The 24,712-nt window shown below is 37.0% G+C and overlaps 1 protein-coding gene across 1 annotated transcript; it reads right to left on the reverse strand.

Annotated features, from left to right (window-relative positions):
• Window positions 1–986: 986 nt before the first annotated feature.
• On the reverse strand, window positions 987–24,712 carry LOC131146146 (uncharacterized). The gene is made up of 3 exons (XM_058095510.1): window positions 24,573–24,712; window positions 1,664–1,771; window positions 987–1,517 (listed from the first exon to the last, which is right to left on the reverse strand). The coding sequence occupies exons 1-3, from the start codon at window positions 24,633–24,635 to the stop codon at window positions 1,296–1,298; spliced, it is 393 nt and encodes a 130-aa protein (XP_057951493.1). The 5' UTR covers window positions 24,636–24,712; the 3' UTR covers window positions 987–1,295.

Here is a 24,712-nt window from a genome sequence, read left to right on the forward strand (position 1 = left end):
TCAAACAATACGACTTATGTTAAATGAACTAAAAGTTTTATGCCTAAAAACATTAAACCAACATGTATACATCAATGATTTGTAATCATTTTATTCATTTTAGTCTGCAAAATAGAATGAAATAGGAAGTGAATGAAATGTAAACTTGAATGAAATTTATGATAAAATCAAGAAATAAATTCGATTTCATTTCTTATGATTCCTTCCATTCCTATGTACCAAATATGCAATAAAAGCTTTAAAGGGGACATATATCCCCTACTACCCATCTCTTATAAAATTTATTATATCACTCCTCTAACCATGCATTTGAGAAAAGAAATTTGATATTTGAATTTTAATTTGTATAAATTTTAATGAAATATAAAATAACTTTGCATTAAATTTTCTTTTAAATCTACATTAATCTAATTCAAACCCAAAATCCATACTCTCAAATACTTATAGTATAATCATGCATATTTTTGTTCCTATAATTTGCAATGTAAATTTTGAATCTTGAATTTAAATTTGAGTGGATTTGGATAACACATACAAAATTATATTACATTTTGTTCAAATTCACACCAAATCCAAAGCACAAAATCAATGCTCCCAAACACTATCATGTTATTAGAACTCATGAATAAATCCTCATTTTTCCTACTTTTCTTAATCTTCTTAGTATACATATAGCCTTGTGATATATGCCCAAAACATATCCGAACTAATGGCTCGTTTGGTTCGCAAAATAGCTCTTTCTTGGAATAAAATGGGACATGGTGAAAATTTTAGCAATGTAGGTAGTAGCTACTCCTTGTATATTCCTTAAGTATGACAAAATTTGAAAACAGTTATACCTAATCTATTCCTTGTTATGCAATGAGTTTTACATTGTTGTTTGCTTCATGATATTACCATAATTTTTGCATAATTAATTGTAACCAACCTATTATAAGTAACTTATTTTTTAAAATATATATCCAGCAAACCAAAAGCATGGCAAGTTTTGGAAAAATTCACCTTTCAATGTATGAAATGATTCACAAATCCCATTCAATCAACATAATGTTGATTGTCATACATGTATACAATCTCGTGGGATAATCATGATCTCATCGTACTTTCTATAATCAAACAATACAGGATAACGCTCACAACTTTCACAAAGGCAGGGGAGAGAATGAACACAGAAACACAAGGAGTACAATAAACAGGGCCTTGTATTGCATTGAGACACAAAGAAAACACAAGAACACGATCCATTTCTCCAAGAGGGAAAACATACAACGATAATGAGAATCAAAGCATGGAAATCAGTGGGAACACTTCCCTTTCGCCTCAGGATAATCATCACTGGTTGACGCTGAAAAATTACGGCGTTCATCGGTAGTAGCAGTGATAACTGGCATCCATACATTTGCAGTACTACTCAACAGGGTCTGCACCTGTGGGTCTGCTGCCATGGCTGAGGATATCATCTCATCCACATCATCTAGCTTCTCTGATAGTTTATCCAACTCCCTGGCTATTTCCAACTACATAAACAACAATGAAAGATGGCCAGAAAAGAAAAAGGCTTGCTTCAGATGTTAACTCTACTAGAAAAAAGTAAATATAGAAATCCTGGAAGAATGAGCGAGAACAAACTCAAAAAATATGAACAATTGAACTTCAGATTTACCTCACCAAGATTCTGAGCAGACTTTGGAGGGATTTTTTTGACCTCTAAATCAAGGCTTTCAATTTTAGCACGTAATTCGACTTCTTCTTGATTTGTTAATGCTTCAACCTACACAAAGATTTTAATGTATGGGGCATCACTACACAAGAATCCAACAATAATGTTGTACATAAATATAATAAATTGCAGCAATGACATTATACCAGATATTTTTTGATAAATAGTCTTGCAGTTTGTCAAAACAGTAAGTTGCTTCTGAATTTTAGAGCTCTTAATTATGAGGAAGCATGATCTAATGACCTAGAGGGTAACACATAGCAGCAGCCAAATGCTCCTTTCTTCTATAACATAGCACAACACCTCCTATTTGAGTTAGATTCTTAATCATAACAATGACACATGCAAGGTAGTCAAAAGCGCGGTGCATGAGGCACTCGTCTAAGCTTCAGGCTTACTACACAAAGAGAGGTAGCCCAAGTCCCATCCCATATCCATTCCTGCCCTTCCTAAGATTTGAATCTCCTGAAGTCTTAAGCTTTAATGATAGGATGTCTCTTAGGAGATGGCACTTGCCCAAGTAAAATGAGATGTCAGTTGAAAAAAACTGTAAATATTTTACAAAAAACGTTAACTAATGTAAAAATCCATAAAAAATCATCATCAAGACCACTGCAAATCACAAAAAAATAAAATTATCTTTAAAAATATAAGCTCCATATGATCAAAATAAAGATTTTTTGAAAATATTATCATCAATAAATCTTAAGGGTCTGTTTAGTTGAGGAGAATAGTTCTCATTTTCCATTTTCAAATTTCCAAATAATTACAAAAAATAGAATTTTTTTTCAATTTTATAATATTTATATAAGAAATCTAGAAAACAATAAAAAGATGTTTTTGAACTTTCCTATATTAATTTGGAAAATTAAACAAGAAGGTGGAATTTTTGCCTAAGATTCTTCGAAGTTCAACGAGCTTCTAAAAACAAAAAATCCATAACATGCAGTAGTAACAAAAAAAAATTGTGTGATTTTTTATCATTTAAACAATTTTTTTTTAATTCATTTTTTTTTTTAATTTGCAACTTTTGGAACCCAAGAGGAAAAATTTTAAAAATAAAAAATTAGAGAAAAAAAAATGCTCTAAAGTTCAACAGATCAAAACTTCTAAGCATTAGATTTAAAAAAATCCTAAACTATGCTTGATGCTTCATTTCTACTTCTGCAACCACTCTTTGCATGAAACTCTGGTACTGCTTGAATGCCTTGCACCTGAATCCAAACGCCATTCTATAATCGTAGAGGTAGTCAGCAAATTTGGTTGACAAATGACGGTACAGACATTAATATAACATTTTAAATAATAGACAGCATTCTTCATGCACATTTTTCTGATAATAAAAGAAGATATATTAAAAAAGAGAATGTACAATTGGAGCAAGGATACAAAATTCTCAAAACGAAAAAGAGGAAAAACAAATGCAGAGATCAAAAAGAAAAGTTAAAAATAAAAAATGATAAATACAAAAATAAAAGTAAAGAGCTGAAATTATCAAAGAAAGCCCCTTCTTTAATTAATACCTTCCCATCATAATTCTCCGAACAAATCAAGTTTGCTAATTTCCTCTGACCCTTCACTTTAATTTATCCCCATCAAGCTTAACTTCATTTCCTCCATGATCAGCCAACGAGGGGCCCAAGCTGAAAAAAAAGATTCTGAGTTTGAATGTCTTTACCGACAGAAACTTGAACTGGAGTAGGCAGAACTCCATCTTTTACCTTCAGTTCTTTAAATGATGATCAAGAATGTTTTTAGAGGCGGCAGCAGCACATAAGATAAGTCCCCGAGACAATGAAAAGAAGAATCAGAACAAAATCCTTGCTGCTCCAGAATTTGATCCAAGAGTAAACCCTCGTCACAACCAAAATTACTACTACCCATCATCCTTTAAAACATCCCTCCATCTCTTACCATCCTTACTTGTATTAACCCTCTTGACGATAGACTCCTCCACTATTCTTGAAATACCTTGAGAATCTCTCTTAATTTTTATTTTTACTTTTTTTGTTTTGTCACCAGATGAATTCTGATAATCTTCAAAATATGTTCACCTTTCAAAACTCAATTGCACTTCCTTTTGACAAGCATAAACCTTTCGACTCTTCAAAATATCCAAATTGACTCCCTTATCATCTGAAATCCCTTCCGAACCAACAATAAAGTCTTGATTTTCAACTCCACAAGAATAAAAATTTTTTAGAAGAGATCCCCCATACTTTATCCTCGAACCCACTTAATATGATTTCGCCTCTGTTAATGGTTATTTAGTCTTTTAGCATTATTATTACGTGTTAGAGTTACATAAGTAAGTGTGAGTAAGGGTATTATGGTCATTGGTATTGTACTTGACATATATAAATAGAGAAAGAGACCTATCATTGATGTTAGGTCTTCCATTTTACCCAATGATTCAATATGGTCAAGAGCATGATGATGAAACCTAAACCCTAATTGTTACAGCCACCATCAAAACCAAAGTCTAAAACCCTAAATCCGCTGCTTGTCTACCATCATAGAAGAATTTCCAGCAACACTATAGCCCTAGAAAACAGCCAGCAACTGCCAAAAGTCAGACCAGTGGCTGGAAATTTCCTGGGTTATACTGCCAGTACAGGAACATAAAATATACTATAGATTTTGAAAAAAAAAAAACACAAGTCACCCACAAACAATGCCAAACTCCCCCCACCCCCCCACTGAAATCCTATCTCCAGGAGCTTCCCCACAAGCCCTCACGCACTGGTCGAAGGCTGCCAGTGCCAACCCCACACGCCAATGTGTGAAGCTACTTTTGGGCATGTTTTTGACCTGAAATCATAGCAGTGATTTAATCCCTCTATAAACATATGAATGGAGTTTTTCATCCAATTTTTTGTCCAAAGATATCACCTTCTTTAATTACTCGTGTGCAGCTCCCTAGGAATGGTTGTTTGACGCTTCGTGAAGCTGTTTGTCAATATTTATTGAATTTATTGAGTCTGAAACAGTGAGATTTGCTGTGTTTTTTATTCGATGTTCTAATCCTTTCTATAGACCAAAATATCAAGCCATTGGGCATGTGTTTTGCTCAAATACCCAATCTTTGTTTGGACCATGCACTTCTGGTAATTCATTACTGGTCGTTTGGTGTTAGTAAAGGTCATTTGTGACTCCCTTGGAGCAGTGTTAGTGCTCTTAAGCTGTTTTTGTGAGGCTGTGGCAGTGTCATATTAGTTTATTGGTGATTTGTCCATGTTAGTTTCAGTGGTTCACCTCTCCAATCGTTCCAGTGCTGTGTGTTGGTTTCTTATAGTGTCCATAAGGTCTTTTTTTTTTTGGTGAGGTTGTGGCAGTGTTATTTAAGTTTGTTGGTGATTTGTGAGTGGTAGTTTCAGTGGTTCACCTCTCCAATTGTTTCAGTGCTGTGTCTTGGTTTCTTGGCACTGCATCTGAGTTTCTTGGTGCTGTGGCAAACTTGTACTATTTTATTTGTGACTCGTTCATGCCGAGTCACCTTGTTTGTGGTTACTCTGATTGTTCCAGCAATTAATCTTGTTATCATTAGTCTAAGTTTGTGACTGTTAAGATGGAATTTGCAAATCCCAAAAGTATGGTTCCCTCGTTAGTCACTTGTTTGAATGAACGGCATACTGTGACTATATCAGAGGAGGAAAATTCAAGGTTTCTACAGTATCAATTGTCTCAACAATCATCTTACATATTGCATCTTTTGCCCACTAGTCCTTGGGTTATCAATTCTGCTGCCACTGACCGTATAACAGGTGCAACCAACTTCTTTTCTGCTCTCTAGTATCCTAAAGATCTACCTTAAGTTACCCTTGTTTATGGGTACACTATTGCTATTAAGGGGATAGGACCAACAAATCTTACTTCTTCCATCTCTCTTTCTTCTGATTTATACATTCCTAAATCCCCTTCCGATCTTATGTCAGTTAGTAAGCTTACAAAGTCACTAAATTGTTTTACCACTTTCTTTCCTAATTCTATGGTTATTCAGGATCTGAAGACGAGGAAGACAATTGGCATAGGACAGTGAGGCTCGTGGGCTTTACTACTTTGAGTCGCTTTCTCCTCCCATTGCCTGCACAACCGCAGTTACACCAATTCAAATCCATTGTCGCCGTCGTCACTCATCCTTGGACAAGTTGAAACAACTAGTTCCTACATTGAGTTCTATGTCAAATCTTGAGTGTGAGTCTTCTTAATTGGGAGAACATCATCGTGTTCCCTTTTCTTCCCGAGTCGACAAATGTGTGGTTAGTCCTTTCATGGTAACCTATTTTAATATTTGGATCCTAGTCATGTCACGTTGAAGTTAGGGTTTTGAGTTGGTTATATCTAATAAAAGACCATTTTGAGTTGTTTAATGTCTCGTGTGCCTTCTGCTCTGAAATAAAGACTCAATTTGATATGCCAATCAGGGTACTTCATAGCGAGAATGCTAAGGAGTACTTCAGTACCCAATTCACTACCTATATGACTAATTTTGGTATGATCCATTAGTCCTTTTGTGGCCACATTCCACAACAAAATGGAGTTGCAGAGCAGAAAAATAGACATATTCTTGAAGTCAACCATGCTCTATTTTATCAAACGAATGTCCCAGAGGATTTTTGGAGTGATGTTGTTCTCACAACTTGCTCCCTCATCAATAAAATGTCATCCTTTGTCCTTGATGGTAAAATATCATATTCAGTTATCTTCCTTAAGGCTCCTTTATTTTCCCTTCCTCCTTGTATATTCGATTGTGTCCTTTATTCATCAATTAACTCCAAAAACGGATAAGTTGGATCCTCATGCTATCAAATGTATTTTTCTAGGCTATTCCCATACCAAAAGGGATATCGATATTATAGCCTACTTTATATCAATTTTGTCTCTATTGATGACACTTTTTTTTAGTCTACACCATACTACTCTGAGTTGAGTTATATTGACCTTGGCGAGTCCCTTCCTCTATCTTGCCTTCCAAATCCCAACCTATTATCTATGTCCAATCTTCCTACATCTTCATCTAGTTTAAGTCCTTCTCGTCTCTTGGATCATCCCAATTTGCAAGTATACACACGACAACTCAAGGGAGGAGAGCCTCCTCTAGCTTATACTAATGCGCCTCTAATTCCCTCAACAAATGATCTTATTTCCCATGATGTTGATTTTTTATAGCTGTTCGAAAAGGTAAATACACTTGCACCCAATATCCAATTTCTATATTTGTTTGTTATGATTTCTTGTCACCCTTGTATTACTGTTTCATTAGTACTTTGTCTCCTATTGCTCTTTTAAAATCTATTTCTGAAGCCTTGTCCCAATTTGGGAGAAGGATTGCAATGGTTGAAGAGATGTGCGCTACATGATCATGATAGTTGGGATTTGGTATCTCTTCGTCCTAAAAAGTTTGTGGTTGTTTTTCATTGGGTGTACAATATGAAAGTCAATCCTAATGTCTTTGTGGCTCGTTTGAATGCTTACCTCCTTGCTAAGGGATATACTTGAGAGTACGGTTTGGATTATTCAGACACATTCTCTCTAGTCGCTAAACATGCCTCGAGATGTTTGTTCATCTCTTTAGCCACTACTTCTATGGAGCAACCACCTGGGCTTGTTGCTCAGGGGGGGAGTTAGGTTCAGTGTGTCAGCTTAAGAAATCATTATGTGGCTTAAAACAATCTGCCAGAGCATGGTTTGGCCAATTTAGTATTGTAATTCTTGAGTTTGGCCTCTGACAATGTGTAGTATATCATTATATTTTATTGTCATACTCCATATGGCAAGATTTTGCTTATTATGTGGATGACATTTTGATCATTGGTGATGATGATTGAGGTATCCAGGAACTAAAGTTTTTCCTACAAACTAAGTTTCAAACCAAGTACTTGAGACCATTGAAGTACTTCTTGGGTATAGAAGTATTGAGATTTTGTACAAGAACTGTCTCATCATAGAGAAAGTATGTTCTTAATCTTTTAGATGAGACGAGTTTTTGGGATTCAAACCTGGTGATACACCCATAGATCCTAATAGTAAGTTAGTACCAGATATGGGTGATTTGTTGTCTAACCCAAGTCGGTACCAAAGACTTATTAGAAAGTTGAATTATCTCATGGTCACTTGACAAGATATATCCTTCGCAACAAGTGTTGTGAGTCAATTTCTCGAATCCCCAAGAACAAGTCACTGAGAATGCAGTAATTCGCATTTTGACATATCTCAAAGATGCACCAGTGAGAGGTCTCTTATATCAGGATTGGGGTCACACTCATATTCAGGGATATACAGATGCAAATTGGGTCGAGTTGCCTTCCGACCAAAGAACCACAACCGGGTATTGTATCTTTGTCGGTGGTAATTTGGCATCATGGAAAAGTAAGAAACAAACTGTGACAGCTAAGTCAAGTGCTAAGTCAGAATATAGGGTTATGGCGCACACTATATGTGAACTTGTTTGGTTGAAGAACATGTTGAAAGAACTAGGTTTTCCACATTCTCAGCTTATGGAGTTGATGAATGATAATTGAACTACAATTTATATTGCCTCCAACCCGGTCTTCCATGAGCGGACAAAGCACATTGAAGTTGATTTTCACTTTACTCAGGTTAAATTTGTACAGAATCTCATTACAACCACTCATGTGAAGTCTAAGTTTTAACTTGCTTATTCGTTCATTAGAGCCTTGGGAGTTGCTCATGTGAAATTCACATGTAACAAGTGGGAGTGTTAATGGCTATTTAGTCATTATTATTACGTGTTAGAGTTATGTTAGTAAGTGTGAGTAAAGGTGTTATGGTCATTGGTATTGTACTTGACATTTATTATAAATATAGGGAGAGACCTATCATTGAAGTTAGGTCTTCCATTTTACCCAATTATTCAACAATTTCCTTTTCCTTTTTTATTCTTAAAGCACATGCTTCTCTCCTCTTGGCCACCATATATCTTGTTTGAAGTGGATAGAATATGCTAAACCGCACACTTCTTTCTTATGTTCGAAGGAGATGCAGAATCCCATAACCTTAGAGGTTTTTGTACGAGGGCCTTCTTCACTTAAATCCTCACTAAGCATTTGGCTTTGCCCATTCGGTTGGCCCAATTGCAATTTACCCTACTGAATCTTCTCTTCTCTATACTGGCCCATTTTTGTACGAGGGCCTTCTTCTTCACTTGAATCCTGACTAAGCATTTGGCTTTGCCCATTCGATTGGCCCAATTGCAATTTACACTACTAAATCTTCTCTTCTCTATACTAGCCCATTATAGAATCAAGAATCTACTCTTGGGCCTCCTTAACCAACATGCCCATCAAGAAGCTTAAAAGGCCTTTATTATTCTCAAACATTTCGCCCATATATATATATATATATTAATTGTCAAAAGCCTAGGCCCAACCCACCCAATCTTAGCCATCACTTTTGTCTATGCAAAAAACCCTAGCCACCTCTAGTCTAGCCTCCTCCACCAAAGCCTTCTCCCTCAAGGATGTCGATTGATCAATAAAAGCTATTAACAAAACCCCCTATTGCATTCCCCCGCCCCCCCTACAACAAACACACACCACCTCCAGCACATCCTATGGGATCGGTCAAACTCTATCCTTGAGAATCAAGCAAACTCCATCGTTAGGAATAAAGCGAACACCTATTTTAGGAATTGATCGAACTCCATTAGCTTCATTTTTATTCAGAAACTATCGAACTCCAGGACCATTTCTCATCACTCTTATTACTATCAACTCCATCAATGCCTAACAAACAAAAGCTAACCAAAATATTGAATTCTTCCCCAAATCGAGACCACCCATTGTCTCTGGATCCTTCAAGGACAAATAATATCTTTTCCCTCTCCAACCATGCCTTAATTCCAATAATTTCCCTACCCTCGCATGAATCACCATCCAATAATCAACAAAAACCCAAGTGGAGCTACAAAAACCTTGCTTAGTCTTCCAACAAGAGATGAGAGTCCATGTGAAAACCATTTTGCTGCAACTGACGGAAAATGAAACCATCAATTCATCCACTAATTCTTCTCTTGAACAAAGCAAGCTCCAACCAGCCCTACTTTATCCAATCTCAAATCGAAAGATTTCCCTTTGATCTGGACCAAACAAATCCCCATTGTCAATAGCTATCAGCACCATAGTCTTGATCGAGAAAGTGAGGAGAGTGAGTGAGGATCCTTCTCAAGACTGAGTGAATCATTACAAGAGCCATAGCGGAGACTATTCATTTATGGAACAAACCATTTGGTTTACTCTTTCCTCTCATTCTTCACATACATAATTCTCAAATGCAGATTCCGCTTGCAAGATGTTTAGGTAGACAAACAAAATTGACTAAATGAAGAGCATCAAAATGAAATTCTAGGCACCATGCATCAGTTAACCCAATAAGAAACTCAGCATTTATCTGTCAAAATGCATATTGCATGGTTTCACAGATGATGAAGGCAACTGAATAAATGTCACTTATAATTAATGAAACTAGCTTTCTTTTGCTACATACCCAATGAAGCTTGAAAAAGGGATATTATTCCTACACTATTCATCATCCATTTCACGCCATATTAACGTTGATTTGTATGGGAAATATTGATAATTTTTCCTTCAAAAGATTTTTGGTGTAGGGACTGCACCCTTCTTGCATGCAGGAGGTAATATTACCTACACAGTTTGTGCTTCAATTAATTGTCTGTGAACAGTATAACTGACATTGTAGTATCTTTAAGCAAAGATTAAAGACTTGTTGACAGCAAACTGCCAATGACGTTTAAACCATCTATTCAGCATACATCATTTTTTTAAATAGTGGTAACGGGCAGTGTAGTGTAATAATAATGGGTGTAACGGGAAGCGAGAGCAGCAGATGTTACATAAAGCAGGTGTAGGCAGTGAATTTTATTTCAAGCATGCACAACCTCAGTATGTTCTAGTAAGAGTAACAAATTTTACATTTGTTTTAAAAAGCTATTGATAGAAAATTTATACAGTCACTATATATATATATATATATTCCCACTTTTTCATTAATCATGTGTGATAAATTAATTAATAAAACAAAATATATTATATGCTTCATTAATCTATCAGGCACATAAATACAACAAATTGAACAAGTTCTATTAGTTTATTTTTAAAGTAATGACCAACAAGTTATATTGTATAACTATAACATAAGCTTTAAAATTATAATATGAAATCATAAAATTTATCATTAAATAAATAAAGCAACAACTTGAACATGACAAAATCTTTAAATAAAAAAAAAAAAGTTTGAAGTTGAAAAATATAGAAAAGAAATATTAAATTACTAAATTATCAAAATAAATACTTCCTAACAAAACAATGTTCATGTCAAATTGTTTATTAATGCATCTCTCACATAAAAAAAAAAAGGAAAAAAAAAGGGCATCGTCAGGCCACAAGGCTCCCCGCTGGGTAAGGGGAGGGTCGTTGCTGTGTAGATCCATGGCCCGCCCTCTAATGCATCTCTCGTACCTTAAAAAAATAAATAATTTTTGCATCATTATCAGCCTTGTTATAATTTTCTCCCCACTCTCTTCACATAGTTTCTAGAGAATGGTTTAAAAAGGGGAAAAAAACAACAGTGAGAAGAAAAAGGGAAAAAAATTATTTTTTACTGTAAGAGTCTTGTAGTAGCCATTTAGTGGTCCATAAGAACCTTACAGTTTTTCCATTTTAGATTATCATTCCCATTGATAGTCTTTTGTGAATCTCCCTAGGGTTTCAAAGGTAGCTGGAGATGTTCTGATTCTGGCCTAGCAGTGCTCCTGGGCTCTCTCTCTCTCGTGAAACGACTTTCCCTACCTCTCTCACAAATCTCCCTAGGATTTAGAAGGTAGCCGATGCTGCTTCAATGACCAGAGTAGTTGCTGCAGCAGAAATAGATCAGAAGCAGCCACTCATCGTAAGAAGATTTTTTTCTTCTTCGATTCTTTGCTCTGGTACTTCCCAATTGGTACAGCAATAAGCTCTTTAGAAAGTAGTGAAACCTACTGCGAACAAGACTGCAAGTTGGTAGCTTCATATTCGCAAAAGCCCTTGCAAGGTCAAATCTTCTTCCTCGAAGTTCATCTTCAGGGCTCAGAGCAGGAAGGTCAAGGATGTCTCGATTTCTCTCTATTGTTCTCTCTCTTCCTCTCTTGTGAAACAATCTGCATACACTTCTATGAAACTTACTGCTGCAGGGTATGCTTGGGCAAGGGCAGGGGGGTTTCATCTTTGCTTGTGGTTGATAATAATGCTGCTCAAAACGGGTGGCTTAGGTTTTCACAAGAGGCTGCATCCTGGTTTGCTGATGGATTGTTGGTTTTCAGTCACATGGACAGGAGATTTTGATGTATGCGCAAGGGTATCACACAGTATTGGCTGTCTATTAGATGGACGAAGGAGTGGAAGTTTTGGAGTCAGGGTTGGGGTGGAAAGGTAAGAAACTTTCAGCATTTATTCCTGGCAGCAAAAAGGGTGAGGGGTGGTGTCACTTTGCAAGCGATTTCAGCGTGTTAGCTAAGGAATTTCACTAGGATTTTGGAGGTGTAGCTGAAGATGGTTCTTCTCATCCCAGATTGTGGAGTCAGGTGGTGCGGGAAGGTAAAAAAGCGGAAGGTGAAGGTTGCAGAAGTCAAGATCTCTCGGAAAATCAGGATAGAGAGGTTGAAAGGGAAGAGCAGTGCTGTAGGCGTGGAGGTACAATACAGAAGAAGGATTATGGAGTCTCGAAGACAGGTTCCAGTGCTAACCAACCAGAATCAACTGACTAGCATGCGAAGGAAGCTAGGATTCCAGGGGAAGCTGCACACCTCTCTGAGGCAGTTAGGGTTGTTTTCAAGGAGTAGATCATGAAGAGGAGTGGGCAGGGCGGTTTTTTTCTTGCGTTGGACCTGGCCCAAATATTTGAAAAAGAAGGTGCATCTCTCTTATCTAAACTCGGTCCATTATTTGAGTAGGCCCAATGTTTAGGTAAGTATGATGTGGGCAGTAATATGGAGATTAAGGGTGAACCACATCTTTTGGGTTCCAAGCCGAAGGAACAAGGTGATTCGGGTACTTCCTTGCTGGATCCCAATAATGAGCAGGCCCAAAATACCGTTCCTAATATTCAGGTGTTGATAAGTGGGAAGAAGGACTTTTTGCCTTTTGATAATGGACTTCTTTCACAAACTCCAGCTCTCTGAGATACAAATCGAAATGAACAAGCTTTGGAACAAAATCAGAATAGTAGCATGTTAGTTTTGAAACAAGATTGTGATGTTAAAGATGAGACTAGTGCTGAAAAGGGATCAAAAGGTGGGGTGGAAAGGAGTGAAAAATTAGAAGCTGTCTTGGGGAGAAATTTTAATGTTTTTTTATCCAAATTCTAAAAGATCTGAGGGCAACAAGGTTTGTTCTTGTCAGAAGGCAACTCGTATAGGCGTGGGGATGAGGACGATATTTGAGGATGAGAGAAAAATCTGGTGAGTCAGTGCCAAAGGTATTATGGAGACATTCTAAAGGAGAATATAGATTTAGCCTAGTGGAAGACTAATGCAAAGAAGGAAATTGGGGGCTACAATGAGGCAAGTAAAGGAAAGGAGATAAAAGAAATGGGGGTTTTTTCAGATTCAGGGAGTGACAATATTAGTGAGTTCGACTATGGTGGGGGATTGTTGTTGGGTGAGATTCGAGAACAATATGGTTATGTTTCTGACTCTTGTGACAAGCTAAGGGATTTATTTTATGTTCATCCTCCCCACCGTAAGGTTTAGAGAGAGTATCTATTTTTGAAAATGATGGGCTGGTTAATAGTTTACAGCGTATGGATGGAATTTTGCCTACACCACTGGAGGAGACTCCTAAGAAGGAGGTAGAAGCTCAAGATCTTTTGGATAAAATGGATTTAAAATTGACTGATGTTAGAAGAAATGAGGTGTGATTGGATGGTGGCAAAAGTCAAAAGATTGAGGGTCAAAGAGAGTTAGTGAATTTGAAGAGCTCGATAAATTAGGATGGAAAGGGTTTGAAAAGGGCTTTCCTTAGTTAATTTAGTCTAGTTTTATTTTGTGATCTTGGGTGTTTTACTTTCTTTCTTTTTTCCTTTTTCTTTGATGGTCTTTTGTTGTTATTTGGCGCACTCCTTGTCCCTGCACGTTGTACCTTCTTTTTTCTATCTAATATAGTTCTTCTATTATCTAAAAGAAATAGTAGTGGTCTAGTGGACCATAACAGCTGCTGCAGTTGTGATTTTTTTTCCCACCAATTTAGCAATGTGTAACGGTATTGAGAACTCAAAAAATTGTTACAAACTAGTAACAGCTACTATTTAAAACCATGGCATACATATTTTTTTATACTTAGATTTAGAAAACCATGATGCACCTAAACTCTGCCTATTTTGTATTTGTTTCACATAGGGGTTATGTATGATTATGCTCTAAAAAGATGTGTGATTATGCATTTACACTTTAGTTAACTTTAGGGTGTGAAGGTGTTTGGGTAGGGCATGTTGTGAAGTTAGTTCATAATTTGAATTAAATCATAATTTCCCTCCATAACAGCTGCTGCAGTTGCGATTTTTTTTCCCACCAATTTAGCAATGTGTAACGGTATTGAGAACTCAAAAAATTGTTACAAACTAGTAACGGCTACTATTTAAAACCATGGCATACATATTTTTTTATACTTAGATTTAGAAAACCATGATGCACCTAAACTCTGCCTATTTTGTATTTGTTTCACATAGGGGTCATGTATGATTATGCTCTAAAAAGATGTGTGATTATGCATTTACACTTTAGTTAACTTTAGGGTGTGAAGGTGTTTGGGTAGGGCATGTTGTGAAGTTAGTTCATAATTTGAATTAAATCATAATTTCCCTCCCCCCCCCCCCCCCTAAAAAAAGCATATGTACTGCTCTCCCTCATCTATGAACACCATTCCGCTAGTAATATTTGCAACACCACCACCACACCATTGAAATCAAGTGTCTCTAACTAGCCGATCCCTAAATTTTGATCATTATCTAACAACTGGTGTGCCCCCATGTGTGCACCAAATTTCTTCCCACTGCCACCCTATCAAAATCAACCCCTTCCTAGACTTCCCTCATCGCATAACCACAACCATTGGAGTCACTTACTTTCCTATGCAGTTGAGGTTGTCAATTGGTTTCAATAGACATGTTGCATTCATGAAACCACCAGGATTCATATGTGAGTGCTTGTGCATGGTTAGGAGGTGCTTCTCCTGCTTGGCTTATATGCATGCTATGCTGTCAGTACACTTGTAGGACAACATACCAACAAATTTAATTGTGGGATATTGGTTGAACCAAGTGAGACCTAGTGCCATCACAATAGGTAAAAATTTGTTGGAAATTAAGACCCCTTGATAATTGATCTTAGAGCCTAGTTCATAGCTCACGAATTCAGGTTGGCAAGATAGAGTAGATCGATTGGAAAACTTCCTTGGTTTTCCATCAACAACATGGTTCCATTGGTAGTGCAATACAAATGATTAACTAAGGAATTAGTTGAGTTGCAGCAAACACATGTTGACTTCCTGGTTGCAACAAAACAAAAAATTTCCTCTCAAGCAACATGACAACTCTCAAAGAATTCATAAATGGTAGGCTTGGTTTTGTGGATGGCGAGATCAGACTAGGGAAGAGGGCCATCTCTTCAAGCTCTGGTGGGGGTGAAACCTCCCATTAGATTCGAGTTCCTAAACCAAAATATTTTAAAGGGAGTTGAAGTGTGAAGAATATGGGAAATTTCTAGTGGAGTATGGAGCAGTTTTTGTCACATAATGCAAAAATTTGGTGGCCAACTCAAACAAAGGATGATGCTAACACACGAAGGCCTTGGATTGAAACATGGGAGACTATGAAGAAAGAATTGAAAGATCAGTTCCTCCCCTGTAACAGGCATAGGTTATAAGGGATGCCTTGAAACAACTGAAACAAACCAGCACAATTCATGACTATGTCAAGGAGTTCAGTTCCTTGATGTTGGAGAGGAATACAAGTTGTTAAACTTCTTGCTTGGTCTATACCCATGGGCACAAATGGAATTGCAAAGATGGGTTGTGTGAAGGATCACCCTCTAACCATAGTAGCAACAAACAACTTAATTGATTTCATAATCAATGCAAATACCAGGGTTCCAAAGCAAATCCAAAAGCAAAACAAATATAAGGCAAATGGGGAGCAATAAGTGGTTAGAATAAGGGAAAGCAAATTGATGTAGGACAATAAGCAAGACTTTGGGAGCATCCTTGTTGGAGAATACTTAAGAAGAATTAGAATGAGGATTTTTGGATTTAGTTAGCAGTTTATTATTTGTTTAGTTTAATTAAGATAGTATAATGTGTATTGGGGGCTTGCTGTAGTATTTGCGTATTCTATGGGTCTGTTTGTAATGTAATGTAGGCGTATGCATGTAATTTCATGTGTTTAGAGGCTTTCTTGCAACTAGTGCGTGAAAGTCATGTTATAAGAAGTTGCTGAATTTGAGTTGGAAATGAACGCGAGTTTTCCCCCTTGTATCTCCTCTCTTCCCTTCCTTCCTTTCGCCAATCTCTTCTACACTAAGCCCATGACTGCAGATCCTTGATGTTGCCCCTACATCATTTGGTATCAGCCTGATATCAATCTCTATTCTTCCATTTCAATTCCCCCATCTTCTCTTTTCACTCTTCTTCCCCCTCTTCTTCTCTTCTTCTTCTATTCTTTCATTCTCTCTGTCTGATTCTCCTATGCCTTGAAATTTCAATTAAATAAAATGAGAAAACAATTCTGAACTTCTTCTAAAATTCCAGTCGTGTCCCTATTTGTTCGAACACCGCTTCCCAGACACCATTGTGCAACAACACCCATCCCATTGAAATCAAAACCTCTAAAACCTTTTCCCTCAAATTTTCATCACCATCTGGCCATGCATGTGGGCCCATGCGCCACGAGGCCCATCACTAGGTTACCCAATTGTCGGTCCTTCAAAAACCCTAATCTCCAATGCTTTCCCCATCAAACTACCACCACCACTTCAATCCCCATCCCTTGATCTCCCCTCGCCCCAACTTTCACCACCAAAGGACCCCTACCGGCAGCGCACACACCCTATGTATCGGCAACTGCGAGTGAGAATCTATTAGACTGTCCACCTAATTTCAATCTCGCAAGAAACCCAATCACGAGATTTTGGGCTTTCTCCATGATATTTTGACCTGCAAGGAAATATTTTGATTGTGGACAGTGACCAATATTTAGCAAGCAAGCGCGATAATTTGGCACAAAAACCTAGAAATTGTCACTGCCAGCATCAAAAATCAGGTCTTATTGCTCCACTTTGAGAGTTTTGTAAGTGACTTTGTTTCATTTCAGCATGACACTCAAGATCTAAGGTGAATTGAAGATATTTCTTGAAAATTAGGAGTCAAGTTCATGGTTTTGCATGATTTTGAGCATTTTCTTTAAGGGCTTTTGGTGATATATAGTAAAAGTATATATAAAGAAATCTAGCAATATGGTGACAGCTTATTGGAAAAATGAATGGCTTTTGTCATACTCTAAGCTTAATATCAAGCCATTCCATGCCTTTCTTAAGTACGGGAAAAATTCTGCAAATTAATTATTGATGGAAGATGTCCTATGAATGTGATATCTAGAAATGGAGTCACTCGAATGTAACTTCAACTGGAACCTCACCTAGAGCCTTATGAGATATCTTGGGTTAAAAACTCTACTCTACATGTATGCGGAATAAGTTTGGGTTCCTACCCAAATGGATGAATATCTTGCTAATGTTTGGTGTGATGTTATACCCATAAATATTGGCCATGTACTCCTTAGTTCCCCTCGGTTGGATTGTTTGGGTGTGACTCAGGAACATAAGAACACATATGTCTTCCATTATAATGGTAAGAAGATCATTTTGCCCGCTCTACCAATCAACCAAGACAAGAAATCAAGCACAATTACTCAACTTGAAGACACTACAAGGAACGAAATGAATGTGTTTGAAGACATCCAAAGTCTTTTAGACATACCAAAGGTTGAGTGGGTCATTCTTGATATGTTTATAAGTTCATTAGTGTTAACTGCTGCCAATGGAACGTGGTCTCTTATTTCACTCAAGAGCTGGCTTTTGAAGAGTCCAAGTTTGCTTCTTGCTTCTAATCCTCCAACATTTCAAACTTCGAGGCCAATTTTTTTTCTAATTGGGGGAGATTTGATGTAGGACAAGAAGCAATATTTTGGGAAGATCCTACTTGGAGGATACTTCAAAAGAATTGGATAGAGGATTGTTGGGTTTAGTTAGTATTTTATTATTGTTTAGTTTAATTAAGATAGTAGTACGTTTATTTGGGGGCTTGTTTGCATTATTTGGGTATTCTAGGGGGTATGTTTGTAACGTACTATAGTTTTAGGGGTATGTGTGCAATTTCATGTGTTTAGAGGCTTTATTATAAATAAAGTGTGAAAGCCATGTTGTAAGCAGTTGTTGAATTTGAATTGGAATTCGACATGAATTTTCCCCCTTGTATCTCTTCTATCCTCTCTTCCCTTCACTTCCCTTCCTGTCTTCAATCTCTTCTAACCTTTCCCATGGCTGCAAATCCTTGATGCCACCCCTGCATCATAAACTTCTCAAAATTCTCAAAATTCTAGCCCTCATCAAGCCTGCAATCGTCCTAAATGATTTCGGTAGTTTCAGATTCGAAGAATTGTGACTTTGATGTTGAAGGACTATCACAGGTGAATCTATTGCAATTGTCAAAAGCTATCACTGCTACGAAGCCCCTATCTTAGAGGGGTCTTATTTATGTCATGATGAAGATCATGGAATTAAGTGGGGAATTCAAGAGCCACCCATAATTTTGTCGTGAAGAAGTAGCAAATTTTGGCCTCAAACTCACTCAAAGTTCAAGTCGAATCAATACTATGGAAGGCCATTCTCTGAATTTAGGCCGAATAAGGAAATGGCTACGACTATCTTAACCATGGTTCATGAGAAGGACAATGCAAACTATTGTTTTATGACTTTAATGCCATTCTAGGCATAGAATTTGTGAAGGAAGAAGTGATGTTGATGCCCCAACATACTCAAATCTTAGTCTTTGAAGAACAAGCTTCTTTGTTTGTTCATATTGCATACAAGGATTCAAGCAAGAAGTTAGGCAAGCATAAGGTTGGTAATATATCTATCATCCAAGCGACTGCTAGATTGAGGAAAGGGGACTCCACATTCTTGGCCGCTTTAGCAAAAATTAAATCAAACCAATTGGTTGAAGTCCCATGCTGTGGAATTAAACTAGATCAATTGAATTAATGCTAGGTACTAGACCCCTTGCACAAGCCCCTTATAAAATGGAAACCTTGAAGTCGATTGAATTAAGGAAGCAATTGAATGAATTGTTGAGAGCTAGACTCATCCAAACCCCCAACGCCCCTTATGGTGTTCTGGTGTTGTTTCAAAAGAAACAAGATGGTTCTTTGCAAATGTGTGTGCACTATTACCGGGCATTGAACAAGATCACCATCAAGAATAAGTAACACATTCCTAATGTGGAGTTGTTGTTTGACCAATTGCCCAAAGCCTCCTATTTCACAAAACTAGACCTAAACATGTGTGACTAGGTGTGATTCCTATGAATTCTTGGTGATGCCATTGTGTTTAACTAATGCTCCCGCTACTTTCTATAATTTAATGAATGTTGTATTCTATGAATATATTGCCTATTTTGTGGTTATATACTTAGATGGCATTGTCACTTATAGTGATTCCTTGGAGGATCACGTGAAGCATTTGAGAAAGGTGTTCACCAAATTGCAAGAGAATTAGTTGTATCTTAAAAAAGAAAAGTGTGAATTGTGTTGCCAAGAAGTAATGTTCTTGGGACATTGGGTGAGCGAAGGACAAGTCCAAATGGATGCAAGGAATGTCAATGCCATACTTGATTGTCTTGCACCCTCAAAGGTTGCTTTACTATATTCGTTCCTTTGGGTTGGCCAACTACTATCAAAAATTCATTCAAGGGTATTCAAAAAGAGTTGTTCCATTGACTGATTTGCTAAAAAAGGATAAAAAAAATGGGTATGGACGCATGATTATCAGAATGCTTTATATTAATAGAATACCATCGTATCTTCATAGCTAGTACTGCAATCATGGTCTTAAATTTCCACAAAATCATCGAAATTTCCGGTTTCCATTACCCTCGAAATTGAAATGGCCGTCAATTTCCATCTTGCATAATTTTTGTCAAAATCTCAATGAATCATTTGAAATTTATTGAAATATCGAAATTTTAGCGAAACTTGTCGAAATTTTAACTATACTCAGAACTCAAATAATAAGAGACTTAGGAGTGATGTGAAATTTTCCTTTTATTTATTTTTATCGAAACAAGAGATTTTTACAAGTGCTTTTGAAATTAATGAAAAAAAAAAAAAGCACACAGCAACATTTATTTAACCATTCATGTCTAAATTATCATTATTTGTATGATATATAATATTTAAATGACTTATGAATTTCATTGTATTACCTAAATATGTTTAATGTACATTATCTTACAAATATGTTTGATACGCATACTATATTACAACTTTTCCACCTCATACACAACATAGATGTATTTAACTTGTAATATATTAGTCCTACAACTTACATTATTATGTCTATTAACCATTTCTAAAGTTTCATAAAGAATTCCATGCTTTACTACTGATTTCAGTTATTTTTTCAAATCGAAATTGAAATTGACATCAAAATCAAAATTTCCGTCGAACTTTCCGTACATTTGGAGCTTCAAAATTTGGGTCGAAATCGAAATTTAAGACCTTGGGTATAGACCACATTGGCTCATTGTGTCTGATGGTTGTCCCATCAAAGGTGTCTTGCAAAGTTGAAGCTTAATCTAAATAATTAATTTACATACGACATACGCCAAACTCACTACTACTAACATGATTGACTAATCTCTACGATTAATAGACAATATGAGATTCTAATCAAACCACAATCAAGCAACAATCAATGACATGCAATGTACAAAGAGTTGGACACACATCGAAGAGAGATCAAGCATTCCTATATGGAAACCAAAAGCACTCATAATCACGAAAACACACAATAACATATCATTCACCAAAATTTAGAATGAAACTGATGAAAAGCTTAGAACCCTTTTTTTTTCTAAAAGGATTTACATTCCAAACTAACTTGGTTACATCCTAATAGAGGGCGAGCTATTTTTGTGTCAGAAAAACTCTAACCCAATTTTTTTTATTTGAATAAAACTGGTCTTTATATTTTCACATGTTCACCGCATAATTTTCATTCCATTATATTGTTAACCAATTCCATTCTGACGTACCAAACAAGCAGTTAAAATGGTAGTGTGGTCGACGAAATAGGGTTGTGGATGGGATTCGATCCCCTTAAAGCCTTCCTGTTGGGGTAAAAGCTTGGCAATGAGGGTGATAGAATAGAGTTGTGGATGGGAGTGGATCCCCTTGGAGCCTCCTTGTCGAGGTAAAAGCTTGGCAATGTAGGTGGTGGCATATGGTTGTGGGTGGGATTGGATCCACTTGGAGAGTTTCTATCAAGGTAAAAGCTTGGCAATATGGGTGTTGGAATAGAGTTTTGGATGGGATTGGATCCTCTTGGGGAGATCCTCTCGAGGTAAATGCTTGGCAATGTGGGTGGTGGAAAAGGGTTGGGGATAGTATTGGATCCCTTTGGAGAGTTCCTATCAGAGTAAAAGCTTGGCAATGGGGATGGTGGAAACGGGTTGTGGATGGGATTGGATCCCTTGGGAGAGTTTCTGTCGAGGTAAAAGCTTGGCAATGTGGGTGCTGGAATAGAGTTGTGGATGGGATTGGATCCACTTGGAGAGTTCCTATCAGGGTAAAAGCTTCGCAATATGGGTGGTGGAAAAGCATTGTGCATGGGATAGGATCCCCTTGGAGAGTTCTTGTCAAGGTAAAAGCTTGGCAGCATGGGTGGCGGAGAAAGGTTGTGTAGTAACCCGACCCGAAAAAACAATAATAATACTAATAATAATAATAATAATAAATAAATAAATAAAGAGATATTTTGGAGGAGATATTTTGGAGAAGATATTTTGAAAGGAGATATTTTTAGATATTTGTATATAAATATCTTGGAGGAGATAATTATTTAGATTACTTAGAGATTAAGTTAAGTTTTATTCTATAAATTCTCTCATTCTCTCTCTCTCTCTCTAAGATCCTTCGCCGTTCGTCGTCCGTTTCGACGATCGAAGGTTCCTGCATAGATCAGAAGGAGAAACTCTACAACTATAGCGGATCAGATCGTCGTTTTGAAGATTTTCAAGTTTTCCCCAAAAATCAAGGTAAGGATCTGATTCTGATTTTGATTAGGTATTTGTATAGTAGTCGGGATTGCAATGAGGTAATATTCTGTGGTTTTTAGGTTTCGAGGATCTAAGGTCGTTGTTTTGGACCAAACCATTCGTGTCTTCATTTCCAGGTTTAAGGTAAGGGGAATTTGATTACGACAGTCATTTTTGGAAAACTAAACCGCTAAAAAGTTAGTTTATATTTATATGTATGATTTAACTGCTTAGTTGCTAAATTCTACCAAGTAGAAATGCCGGTTTTACGATTTTACGGTTTTTGGTAAAAACAAGGATTTTGGCATACGATCTCCAAATCTTACGAAAAACACTTATTTGCATTTATATTGTAATAGGAGATGCTTGAATCCTTTACTTTCTCTTTCAAATGATGTTTATTGGATTTATATCATTTAGCGGATTTTTGGACTAAACTCGTGTAATATATGTTGAAATGGAAATGTATGAATTTTCTATACTATTGATATAGATTATGGGAACCGAGTTCCAATTTGTTATACTGAGTATGTGCAAAACAGAGGCCGGTGATACACCGAACTGTATTTGTGAAAAGGGGTAAACCAAGTGGATAGGCCCTGGTTTGAACCCGATGTGATTATTTGAATTTGTGAAAATACTAGAATTGCACAGGTTACTGTATTTTGTTATAAATTGTATATATGATAAATGGAACCACAGCTTGCTACTAAAAGAGTTGAAAGATACTCCACTAATAGGAGTTGAAAGATACTCCAGTTAGTAGTTGAAAAAGCTTCAGTTATGGGGTTGAAAGATAACCCCCAATGGCAGGGAATATTCCTCAACTGGAAGGGTACAGTGCAACCATTCATGTTTAAAATCAGTTTGAGTACATAGATAGTCGGCTAGCAGGTGAAATGAAACCACTGGTGAAATAATAAACCACATGGGGGCAGTCGGACTATATATTAGATACTTAACAGTGTCTGCACAAACAAGGCATTGTTAGAGTCATCAGTGCACAACCCGTGCCACGGGGTAAAATAGGCATACTATATCATACCAAGCTGGTAGTTGTTCTAACACTCATATACATGATTTAAAAGCTATTATGGGAAATTCATGTTATTTATGTTGATATATCTTTCGCATTTCAGTATTGAAAATGTTCATTTAATGTATCGGTTTTAAATTGAATACAAAATATGGTCACACACTGATTGTAATATCTTCCGCCTTACTGAGAAGTGTCTCACCCCATTATACAACCATTGTTTTCAGGTCCTTCTAGACGTCGGTCTTAGTTGCTTGGAGGGACTGGGGAGTTTGTTTTGAGTTTTGATTACATAAGTATTTTATTTGTGTAATAAACTTATTCGGAGTACCTTTTTGGGTGATTGTAAGAACTGGTGATGTTCTAAGTATGGACGTTTGTATTTGACGTTACAGTTAGTAAATTCTGGTAAATGTCTAATAGGAAATTCCGATGGATGTTTATGTTTTTCCGCAATATTTATATCCCAGTTATGTATGTGTTACACCCGTTTGTCCTTGTTTAGGGCGGGTTATTCGTGCATGTTTATCAGATACACATATTTCATATGTTCAGTGGCCACCCGGGTCCGTGTAAAGGGCCGGGTCATTACAGGTTGTGTATGAGATTGGATCCTCTTGGAGAGTTCTTGTAAGGGTAAATGCTTGGCATGGGTGGCCGAAAAGGGTTGTGGATGGGATTGGATCCCCTTGGAGAGATCCTACCAAGGTAAAAGTTTGGCAATGTGGGTGGTATAGAGTTGTGGATGGGATTGGATCCCCTTGGAGCCTTCTTGTCAAGATAAAAGCTTGGCAATTTGGGTGGTGGAGTAGAGTTGCGGATGGGATTGGAATCCCCTGGAATCTTCCTATTGAGGTGAAAGCTTGGCAATGCAAGGGATGGAGTAGAGTTGTGGAGGGGATCTGAACCCCCTAGAGCCTTTCATGCTTAGGAACTCATGAAACTTCCCAAGAAGATGACCAACAATAGTATAAAAACTCTAGCAAAGATCGAAAAATTAGCCATTGGGAGATTGTTGAGATATGAAAACCCTCTGCCCAGAAGAAGGTATATATAAGAGTGTAATGGAGTAATTCACTATGCGCTTTTGTTTTTATCCACTTAATCAAAGTCATTTTTGCAGTTCATTGAATGCGTGTTATAATTGCATCTATTTGAATTGTAATTGTTGTCTTGTACATAATTGCCGTTGAATTTGAGTTATAGATATGGTTGTCTCTATTCGAATACTTTTTTTACGTCTGGTCACTAAAACGAAATTAAATTTCTATGGAGGAAATCGAACCGATAACAAAACCGCAGCGTAACTCGGTTGGAATATGCAAATTGCAGAGAATAGCAAATAAAAAATCATGCGAAAAAGGGGAATTGGAACATCCAAAAGGGCAAATCAATTCATCAATTCATCAATTCAGAACCGGTGGGAATTAGGGCTACAGACCTGGTAAAGAAGATCGGCGAGCAGCTCAAATAGCTGAACATCCGCTTTTCCTTCTTCCGCCATTGTGTGTGGTGTGGTCCGGGGAGCTTTTCTCTCTGCCTGTCCAAGGATTTTGTCGAAGGAAAGGAAAACACGGTGAA

The sequence above is a fragment of the Malania oleifera genome, chromosome 13 (assembly GCF_029873635.1).
Source record: "Malania oleifera isolate guangnan ecotype guangnan chromosome 13, ASM2987363v1, whole genome shotgun sequence".
Taxonomy (NCBI): domain Eukaryota; kingdom Viridiplantae; phylum Streptophyta; class Magnoliopsida; order Santalales; family Ximeniaceae; genus Malania; species Malania oleifera.